General features: G+C 39.8%; 1 gene segment (V, D, J or C); it reads left to right on the top strand.

Annotated features, from left to right (window-relative positions):
• The first annotated feature begins 1,053 nt into the window (after positions 1-1,053).
• LOC134479177 (immunoglobulin heavy variable 3-30-3-like) lies at positions 1,054-1,655 on the top strand. The segment is given in 2 exon segments: positions 1,054-1,183; positions 1,294-1,655. Coding segments are annotated over 2 exon segments (408 nt in total).
• The last annotated feature ends 10,218 nt before the right edge of the window (positions 1,656-11,873 follow it).

The following is an 11,873-nucleotide window of genomic DNA, read 5'->3' as shown; positions in this document are numbered from 1 at the left end:
TGCCCTCTGAGCCTTGGAGGAATTTAAAGGTGACTGTAAAATATTATCTCAAACAATAAAACAAAGGCTTGAGAAGACAAAAACAGCCTGTTTCATACGCAAAAAATTCTTTGGGTGCCTGCAGTTGTGACGTCTATTTTGTAGCATTAGGAACTAGAAACGTAAGAAAGGGCCACAGTTTATGCATAGGTCATGGATGACCAAGGACAAGGGAATATTGGTGATGTGAAAGCAAAATTGAAGTGTGGTACGCAGAACTGCATTGGGAGGACTGAAACAAGAGAACTGATTAAATATGACAAAGGCACCCTAAAAGATAATTAAAAGCCACAGGTATATGGAGTATGCTAACTGGAGAAAATAAAAACTAATATAAAACAACATAAAACAGTCACATGTAAAATGGTATACCCATGCAGAGAGAAAATATTGGAGGGGGGACTTTAAAGGAATAAATTAATAACTACAGAATGAAAAATGAGTGAGTTTGCTGCAAACATGCATCTGTCTCCATGACCAATTTTGAGACTTAGACAGTCTCCACAGTGTATAATTTAGAAATATATATAAAGTCTAAGGATGGTATTCTATCATGAAGAAGTAACGTTCAGAAAAAACCCAGTGTTCTTGTCACAAAAACGAGTTCTGCTACCATAACATTACAGGAGTAACTGTTTCTGAAAATCACAGTTGGGAGAAGCCATGTCCTGCTCAGGTATTGGAAAAGACTGAGCGCATATGGAGAAACATAAGTATGTATGGTGCTGTTTAATTGCATATTTATACTAAAGAATCCTGACTGTGAAAACAAAACTTCTGTGCACAAGGGCAAAAGAAAAATAAATGTAATATGGTGAATCTTTACCAAAAAAATGTGAATATGAAACCAGGACACATAGTCAAACTCTGTAACTGACATCCATATCTTTGATGTCATATATCTGCTATGAGCACTGTTTTCAGCTCAGGTGTAATTCCACAGCATGTTTTAGAAGTAAGATATGCAAATAATTCTTCTCTCTGCCCATGAAAACCAGCCTGTCCTGACCCTAAAGCTCTGACTGAGGAGCCCAGTCCTGGTTTCTGAGGTTCTCCCATTCAGTAATCAGTGCTGCAGCACTGCACAGACTCCTCACCATGGACATCAGGCTCAGCTTGGTTTTCCTTGTCCTTTTTATGAAAGGTAATTGATAAAAGTGTGATTATCTCTGTTGTGTGCACGTGAGAATAAAAAAAATTATTTTGTTTCGCTGTGTTAGTGATGGTTTTCTAACCAGTATTCTCTGTTTGCAGGTGTCCAGTGTGAGGTGCAGCTGGTGGAGTCTGGGGGAGGCTTAGTGCAGCCTGGAAGGTCCCTGAAACTCTCCTGTGCAGCCTCAGGATTCACTTTCAGTGACTATAACATGGCCTGGGTCCGCCAGGCTCCAAAGAAGGGTCTGGAGTGGGTCGCAACCATTAGTTATGATGGTAGTAGCACTTACTATCGAGACTCCGTGAAGGGCCGATTCACCATCTCCAGAGATAATGCAAAAAGCACCCTATACCTGCAAATGGACAGTCTGAGGTCTGAGGACACGGCCACTTATTACTGTGCAAGACACACAGTGAGTGAATGTTACTGTGAGCTTAAACACAAACCTCTTGCAGGATACTAGTGACCAGCAGGGGGCGCAAGGAGCACTGAAAGCATCCAGTTACTGAGTGTTAGTTTATGTAGAAAGACATGGAACAACTTAAGGCTGGGACCCCTTAGTGTCTAGGTTGCCTCTCTACAAGGATTCTCTCTCCAAGTGATCTTGTAATAACCCTTGAAGTAGACAAATCTTTATTTGATTTTCAGTTTTCCTATTTAATATGTGCTTTGTATTCATTGTATTCATTTATTTATATGTTTTGGAGGGTTTTTTTTTGTCTCTGTTTGCCTCTCTGTCTCTTCAAGGCTCTGTTCATGTATTTCTGATGTCTCTCTTTCTCTCTCTCTCTCTCTCTCTCTCTCTCTCTCTCTCTCTCTCTCTCTCTGTGTGTGTGTGTGTGTGTGTGTGTGTGTGTGTGTTGAGATGGTTGAGATGTCTTTTTCTATCCATCTACACAATAACATTGAAATAAAGTCCATCACTAAGCCTGTATTTCATCACTAGACATGGATCACAGTATATTGCTAGACAGCTTGGTTACAGAGTCCCAATATCACACTTTCTTCACATCTGAGAAGTAGGCTTTCTGATTGGCTACCTACCAAACTGAACTATTTTGTAGTTATGGAGACTAAACACAAATCTTCCTGCTGCTGTGGTGAGAACTTAAAGCAGAAAATTACACCTATACTCCCATTAAAGATGACTTTCAATGTAGGATAAACTGTGGCTTGAACAAAAGGCAGAACATCATGTAAGGAAGACAAGAATCTGTTTGAGGACCCTGGTTCAGATCCCTACAAAATAAGGAACATATGAGAGTGTGGAAATAGAGAGTCTGTAACATTCCCTTCACAGTACACTGTATGGTCATCAAGATAGAGTCAACATGGGAAACAAACAGGGCCTGTGACCCATGAAGAAGATGACTTTGTTTCTCTCCATAAATATCACAAACATCATATGACACGGACCCAACACAGACCCAGCTTGTGGTGTCAGTAATAAAAATGTGTGTGAGACTCCAGAATTGAAACATGAGGTCAATGTAAATAGTAATACTTACTGAGATTCAGAAAGTTCTACACAGGTCCTATTCCACCCAAAGAGTAACATTTCTTAGTTCTTTCTCTGTACTAGTTACGGTTTGGTTTGTATAGTTCACCAAGAATTTAACTGAACAGATAATTTTTTGTGTTTAACACATTAATCTACTCTCCTTCCCTCAGGTTTCTAAGGATTTTCTTTTATGCTTTTGTCCAAGAACCATGATGTAAATGATGATTGGTTCATTCTGAGTTGGTTTTCCTCATCAGAAGTCAGGTGAGGCATTTAGAATTTTAATATAACATACTTCTCAATGGCATTCTGGTCATATGCTTGGTGTCACCATAAAAGAAATGTAGGTTCTGTAATGATACCACCCTGAAACATTAGATCCCTAAGAGAGTAGGAAAGTATTAGACACCGAGGAATGATTATTGTTCAAAGCATGAGGTAACCTGGGAAACTGTGTATGATTGTCAGATTGTCATTGAGTTGTAATGCCTGTGATAGTGGCATAGCTGGGAATGCAACACATTGGTTTCCTGTGAGTTCTGTAGAAATAAAAGAAATAGTCTCTATTTCCTGGTTTACCAAATTAGCATAGACTAAAAGATGCTGTCAGGTACCACCACAGGTGCATCAACAGAGTGATTCTACATTCTCTGTCCTGCTCTGCCAACATCAATTCCATTCACCTGTGTGATGACGCTTTCTGAAAGGGAGATGAGGCTTTAGCATCATGTCCACAAGAAACTCACAGCTACAACTACAGTAGTGAATGACTGGATAACTACAAACTGTGGTCCAGACCAACCAATGATGGTCAAGACTGACAAGATTTCTGATTTCATCTCAATCTCCATCACAACTTGATTAGCAGTTTGTAAATTTCTTTGGTTATGGAAGTCTTCTCAGAGCCAAACGCCGAAGTTCTTATACTTTCTGTAATTTGAAAGTAAGTGTATATATGTGCACAACAATGCAGAGGAAGTGGCCATGGGAACCACATAACACAGGGTAAAATATTCCAGCACTTAAGCAAATGAAAATAGGAGATAAATGTCACTGAACCGCTGAATTTCTACAAATGCTATAGCAATAGGGCTGAGCTTTCTAAAATATATAAAATATCACCACTGCCCCCAAAACACTGCCTGGAATATGTCCCTTTCAATCTTATTCACTGAGCATAGGATTGCTAGAATGTGGCGTCATCGCAAATGTTTAATTCACTGCTATTTTTCAAGTTGTTACATCACTTCACTCTGGGTTACTTTTCAGAACATCCTATTTGCACACAGGGGAAGCATCAACATAGTGACAGGTCATGAGAGTCTTTAAATGTATATACATCATCTAGGTGAGGAGTGCAAGAATTTTTGTTGCTTGTTTCAGATCTGTGATTGATGAACTAAATACAGGATAATTTTTGTTGTTTCTTCATGCTCTGTGCACACCCAGACAAAATGAGAAACATGTATCTGATGAGGAAGGAGGCTCTTGAAGTGGCCATACTCTGAGATCACCTGCTGCCAAATAACTTTGAAAATACCAGGTTCAATATATTTTCAGACATCTATGAGTACTTTATGCAACAATTCAGGAATACAACTGTCAGGACCGCTAGGATATAACACTGAAGTCCATCCAACATTAGTCACACAGATTTTCCTGTGCTTTCAATAAAGAGAACATATTTGGAACACCATCTTTACTTTGTATGCTGATCCTTATGCACTGCCTCTTGTCTCTATTTCCATGCCCTATCTGTTTTCTAGTTCTGATTTCTTTTTCTAATTAACAGGAATGTAGAAGGGTTGCCCAAATGAATATTTTCACTTCAAGTTTATTTTTCGCAGTGTTTCATCACCACAATTTTAATCCCCAGTAAAAGCACTGATTCTCCTGCAGATATAGAATGTCCAAGTTTTGATAAAATATCAAACTCAAGCCATTAGCAGGCTATTATTCTGGTTAGTTCATATACAGCGATAGAATGTAATACTCATTTTCAACAATTTTATTAAGCTACTTCATACTAGGATCTTCAAAAGAAAAAATGAAACCTAAATGAAACATCTGTCTTATGTAAGGAAAATATGAATAATCTAGGTAAATGAAATAAAGAGAAGAGAAAGCCGGGTCATGGAAGACCAGCTGATGAATGTGGATTAGAGAGTCAAACATCTCTAAGCCTTCTTGTTTCACCATCAGTGAGTTACATAGAGAGGCAGATGCTCACAAACAACAATTGAACTAGGTTCAAATTGGAGGAGATAGAGAATGAACTTAGGTAACTAAGGGGGTTGCAACTCCATGGGAAGAACAACAATATCAACATACCAGACAACCCAGAAGAGAAGGCCTTGTTAAGCATCAAACAGAAGAAAGGCCCTTGGTCCTGTGAGGTGTGATTCCCCAGTACAGGAGAATGCAAAGGCATAGAGGCAAAAGGTATTTGGTGGATGTGTTGGGGAGCAAACTCAAGGAGGCAGGGTTTGGAGGCATGGGATGGATTTTTCTGGAGGGAAAACCAGGAAAGGGAATAATATTTAAAATGTGAAAAAAGAAAATGTCCACTAAAGGAAATAAAAAGAAGAAACAGTAAGCATTAAAAAGAAAATTTTCAAGAGAGGAATACTAAATGGTCAAGAATCCCTTAAAGAAATATTTAACATCATTAGTCAACAGAAAAATGCAATGCAACATACCATGAGATTACATGCTACCCTTATCAGAATTGCTAAGATCGAAAACTCAAATGATAACAAATACTGGTAAGGATTCAGAGCATGAGGAAAAAATCATCCTTTGCAAGTGGTAATGTAACAAGTACAAAATTTTTTGAAAATATATTTGATGGTTTCATAGAAATCTTGGAATAGTTCTACATCAAGATCATGCTATTCCATTACTGGGTATAATCCCAAAACACCCCCCACCGTAGGTACATTTGTTCAGGTATATTCACAACGACATTATTTGTAATAGCCAGAAAACTTGAAACAAATAGATATAGATGTCCCTGAACTGAAGAATAGATAAAAAATTTTTAATAGCTATAAATAGAATACTGTTCAGGTATTACAAAGACATCATGAAATTTGCAGGAAAATGGATGGGACTTAAGAATCATGCTGAGTGGTGTAGTTCAGAACCAAAAACCCCTATATAATATGTATGCATTTATAAGTATACATTAATCAAAAAGTACAGGAAAACCATTCCACAATCAAAAGACCCAAAGTAGTTGAATATTAAACAGGTCCCACAGGAGGATTCATGAATCTCACTCAAAATGTAAATAAGTAAGCTGAGGTGAATGGAGAGGATGAAGTGTGTAGGAGAGGAGGAGAGAAGGGATTTGGCGATGGCAATCAAGTTTGAGAAGGAGGCTAGAGAGATGGCTGGAAATTAGAATAAAAATCTGCTGTAGTAGAAGGGTGCCTCTCTAGTAACTAGCTAGAGGTCTGGGCCAGAATAGTATATATGAAGCCTATGGGGGTGATCTAGCTGAGATTCCAATCATAAGGGGATATAGAAACTGAAGTGGATAACCCTTGTAGCCTGGCCGTGCTTACAGAAGGGGGATTGGCACATTACTTCAACCACAAATTCTTCCACCCATATTTTGACTTGCCTACAAGATGTGCAGGAGCCATAGCAAAACTGCCTCCTGGGTGACTTCATCCAGCACTAGATGGAGGCAGATGTACAGCCAAACACAATGCAGATCCCAGGGGCTCTTGCCATAGAGTGAGGGATAGAAATGAGCAAGTTGGAAGTGTCCAGACTCCACAGGAAAATGAATAGAGTCAAATATCATGGGACCATTTGTGAGTCTACACAGCCTGGGCCACCAACCAGGGGTCATGCAGGAGCCAAAGACCCCATAAATATTTGAGCAAATGTGCAGCTCTGTCCTCATAAAGGTACCATAAGAAGTTCAACAGGATGTGTCCTGGTCTCTGCTCTCTGCTATTGAATCCCTTTCTCCTTATTCAAACTGCCTTGTTGGGACTCATTGTGAGGCTTACTGACACTAGATGCTACAGGGTAGAGTGGTACCCTTACAGTCAGGTAAAGGAAAATGGCAATTTGAAGGGATTTGTAAGGGTGAAACTGGGAAGAGGAGAGAAATGAGGACTGTGACTGATTTGTAAATTCAAAATAAATAAATAAATACATGAATAAATATTCAATAAAAAGAAAAATAGTGCAGATAAGGATGCTCTTCTGAAGAAGAGAAATACCAATAATATGGAGTTGGCATCAAAATTCTCTTGACTCAAACATGCTCTGTGATTATGTTTCATATGAAAAATTGAAGTTCTTCAACACAGTCATCTCATTTTTCTTCTAAAGAACAAATAATTTTTATCACTTTTCTGAGATGTCAGTTGTTAGGTTTAGTAGGTTGACAGGCTAGAAGAAGGAGCAGAGAGATAACTGGCGAGCTTGGATTTAGGCAAAAGGAAATAGAGGATCCCCACTTAGCTAGAAGATCCTTTTCCAATAAGGGTACAGTACATGTTGGCACTTCCAAAGAGAAATGGGTGAGAGGTACACACCCTAAAAATGCAACTAAGTGGTGGGGTCTGGTGAGGAAGGTAAGGTTGTCTTCCTACCTTGACAATAGGAAAAAAGATGAAGTGGATCCCCAAAACTCCATAAGGACTGAGTAAGTGACCCCAGTATCAAGAAAAAAAAGATGGGCCACTCACATACCATGATGGCTACCCAGAGCTCCATAGTGATGGCAGTGGTCATGTCAAGCAAGCTCAGGCCCCTTAAGTTGCCGATACCTAAGCCTAGGAGATTAGCTGGAGCATTATCTGGGAGTAATGTCCCTCTGTCCTGCCCAACATGAGGGCAATCGACAGCCCAGTGGCCCTCCTGATGGCACCTAGGACACGGTTCCCTTGGCTTGCAGAAGTTAGGACAAGCCTTCACCAAATGACTTTGTTGACCACATTTGTAGCAGGAGCCCGGTGGTCTCTGAGCCTGAAAAGACAAGGAGTCCATGACAATAGCTTGGGCTTATCACAGAGCTTATGCCAACATATGGTATTTTTGTCTCATGTCCTCCTTATCTCTCTGATGGTACACTTTGAAGGTCAGGGACAAAACATTTGTCTGTGGAGTTAGGGGTCCCCTCTCCAGGTTTCTAAGCTGGGGTTGCTCTGGGGAAAGAAGTAGGTCATCAGAGGTTGGTAACCTTCTGGGTTTTCAGAATCCAGATTAGTGTGTTATAATAAAGCCTTTGTGAGGCATTAGGAAAATCGAGATGGGTTTTCCTGTTTTTCCTTGATGACCTCACAGAGATTTTCACATTTTACTGGATGTAAGGCTACCCTATGGAAACTGCCAGGAGGCAGGTTACGAATCTATCTCTGGCTCAAATGTCACCTTCAGAATTATAATTCTATTCGGGGTCTTGGTCAGTTACCACCACAAATGCAGTTGGATATGCTCCATCTGTTTGATGCACCTGGTCTGCATGTATTCTCACCTGCTCCAAACTCACCTGCCTTTGTCAGGAAGTAAACTATTGGTAAGGAGTATATGTACATTGTGGAAAGACAAGCTATAAGATTAAGGTTCTGAACCTTCTTTAGTAAAGGCACAGGAGTTAGAGGTATAGGAACCCATTCTTCTTTCTATCTGAGAAAGTTCATTAATGAGAAAGGAACATTTACACTGACAAGGCCATCTTTCAGCTCCTTTCCTTAAAGGAAAGAGCAGTGCTTGGTCAGGTGTCCCTGGCAATGAAGGACTTGGGGGTTTGTCTACAGCCTTGGAGCAGCTGATGGGAAGGGTGATGATAGGTACCAATTCAGGGCAGCTGCACTGTAGTTGCCTGAAGCTGTCACAGGAGGAGGGGATGCATCTGGAGAGGTTGAGCAAGGAAGTTCTTGGGTAGCATGGTGAGAATGAAAACCTGAGGTGGTGCTTTGGGTTATTCAAGGTGTGGGTACAGGCCTGCTGCAGAAAGGAGGCAGTTTGTTAGCTGGATTGAGAGTTGTACCTTCATCTGGTGGAGGTTCCATGGCTAAGAGAAGTTGGGTTGGGGAAACAAGAGGAACACAGGAAGGGGATGGAACAAAGATAGTTAAATGACTGCTCACAGATGACCTCTTTCCATTTACCAGATCATTGGTAGTATGTATGAGTGCCCTCTCTTTGATTTCTCATTCAGTACTGGGAGTTAGGCTAATGGTGGAGCTCTTGTGTACCATTGGTAAGACCTTAATTCAAAGAGTAATGTTGCAAAAATGCATCCCTCATTTTAATTAATAAATATAACTTTAGAAAAATCACTAGTCACTGTTAAAGATGAGGCCTCTGTTTCATCTAAGAGATCAGCTCATTTTTCATGTTCACACACTAAAAGGATTCAATCTCGTGTCATTAGAGGGAATAGCTGTCCCTAGGTTAGGAAGTACAGATATAAAGTGGTTGAGATGAAACAAAGCCTCTATGGATCACAAGAGTTCAGATCATGTGATAAACCATCCCACCTGCTTCTCAGCTAAGTGCTGAAGGTCAACTGAGATACTCCTTCGAGGAGCGGGTGCCATATACCTGAGTAATATTCAGTCTTATATTTTATTACTACACCTTGTACATACTTTAAATATGGCAATCTATATCACCAATATATACATTATATAGTGATTTTCAAAAGTGAAAAATTACTATTACAGAATTTTTTTTGGAGTTAACCCTTTCTTTTTTTTCTTTTTCTTTCTTTTTAGCTTTATTAACTTGAGTATTTCTTATTTACATTTCCATTGTTAGTCCTCTTCCTGGTACCAGGCCAACAATCCCCTAACCCCTTCCCTTCCCCATCCTCACCCCATTACCACCCTCCCCACAACAATCACGTTCACTAAGTGTTGAGTCTTGGCAGGACCAAGGGCTTCCCCTTCCACTGGTGCTCTTACTAGGCTATTCATTGCTACCTATGATTTGGAGCCCAGGGTCAGCCCATGTATAGTCTTTGGTTAGTGGCTTAGTCCCTGGAAGCTCTGGTTGGTTGGCATTGTTGTTCACATGGGGTCTTGAGCCCCTTCAAGCTCTTCCAGGCCTTTCTCTGATTCCTTCAACAGCGATCCCGTTCTCAGTTCAGTGGTTTGATGCTGGCATTTACCTATGTATTTGCTGTATTCTGGTTCTGTCTCTCAGGAGAGATCTACATTTGGTTCCTATCCGCATGAACTTCTTTGCTTCATCCATCTTATCTGGTTTGGTGGCTGTAGATGTATTGGCCACATGTGAGGCAGGCTCTGAATGGGTGTACCTTCTGCCTCTGTTCTAAACTGTGTCTCCCTATTCCCTCCCAAGGGAATTGTTGCTCCCCTTTTAAAGGAGTGAAGAATTCGAATTTTGGTAATCATTCTTGAGTTTCATGTGTTCTGTGCATCTAGGGTAATTCAAGCATTTTGCCTAAGAGCCAATTATCAATGAGTGCATACCATGTGTGTATTTCTGGGATTTGGGTTACCTCACTCAGGATGATATTTTCCAGTTCCATCCATTTGCCTATGAATTTCATAAAGTCATTGTTTTTGATAGCTGAGTAATATTCCATTGTGTAGATGTACCACAATTTCTGTATCCATTCCTCTGTTGAAGGGCATCTGGGTTCTTTCCAGCTTCTGGCTATTATAAATAAGGCTGCTATGAACATAGTTGAGCATGTGTCTTGGTTATGTGTTGGGGCATCTTTTGGGTATATGCCCAAGAGTGGTATACCTGGATCCTCAGGTAGGTCAATGTCCAAATTTCTGAGGAACATCCAGACTGATTTCCAGAATTATTGTACTAGTCTGCAACCCCACCAATAACGGAGGAGTGTTCCTCTTTCTCCACATCCTCACCAGCATTTGCTGTCACATGAGTTTTTGATCTTAGCCATTCTCACTGGTGTGAGGTAAAATCTCAAGTTTGTTTTGATTTGTATTTCCCTTATTACTAAAGATGTTGAACATCTCTTTAGGTATTTCTCTACCATTCAGCATTCCTCAGCTGTGAATTCTTTGTTTAACTCTGAACCCCATTTTTAATAGGGTTATTTGTCTCCCTGCGGTCTAACTTCTTGAGTTCTTTGTATATTTTGGATATAAGCCGTCTATCAGTTTTAGGATTGGTAAAGATCTTTTCTCAATCTGTTCGTTGTCATTTTGTCCTAACAACAGTGTCCTTTGCCTTACAGAAGCTTTGCAGTTTTATGAGATCACATGTGTCAATTCTTGATCTTAGAGCATAAGTCATTGGTTTTTTGTTCAGGAAATTTTCTCCAGTGCCCATGTATTTGAGATGCTTCCCCACTTTTTCTTCTATTAGTTTCAGTGTATCTGGTTTGATGTGGAGGTAGTTGATCCACTTGGACTTAAGCTATGTACAGTGGGATAAGCATGGATCAATCTGCATTCTACTACATGCTGACCACTAGTTGAACCAGCTTCATTTGCTGAAAATGCTTTCTTTTTTCCATTTGATGGTTTTGGCTCATTTGTCAAAAATCAAGTGACCATAGGTGTGTCTGTTTATTTCGCATCTTCAATTCTATTCTGCTGGTCTATCTGTCTCTGTACCAATGCATGCAGTTTTTATCACTATTGCTCTGTAATACTGCTTGAGTTCAGGGATAATTACTGCCCAGATGTCCTTTTATTGTTGAGGATAGTTTTAGATATCCTGAGTTTTTTGTTATTCCGGATGAATTTGCAAATTGTTCTGTCTACCTCTGAAAAATTGGATTGGTATTTTGATGGAGATTGCATTGAATCTGTAGATCACGTTTGGTAAAATGGCCAGTTTTAGTATATTAATCCTGCCAATCCATGAGCATGGGAGATCTTTCCATCTTCTGAGGTCTTCATCAATTTCTTTCTTCAGAGGCTTGACATTCTTATCATACAGATATTTAATTTGATTCGGTAAAGTCACACGAAGGTATTTTATATTATTTGGGGCTATTATGAAGGGTGTCATTTCCCTAATTTCTTTCTCAGCTAGTTTCTCTTTAGTGTAGAGAAAGGCTACTCATTTATTTTAGTTAATTTTATACCCAGCCACTTTGCTGAAGGTGTTTATCAAGTTTAGTAGTACTCTGGTGGAACTTTTGGGATCACATAAATGTACTATCATATCATCTGCAAATAGTTATATTTTGACTCCTTCTTT

The sequence above is a fragment of the Rattus norvegicus genome, chromosome 6 (genome assembly GCF_036323735.1).
Source record: "Rattus norvegicus strain BN/NHsdMcwi chromosome 6, GRCr8, whole genome shotgun sequence".
Classification (NCBI taxonomy): domain Eukaryota; kingdom Metazoa; phylum Chordata; class Mammalia; order Rodentia; family Muridae; genus Rattus; species Rattus norvegicus.
The sequence above is the reverse complement of the archived record's forward strand: the minus strand, read 5'-3'. Positions and strand labels throughout refer to the sequence as shown.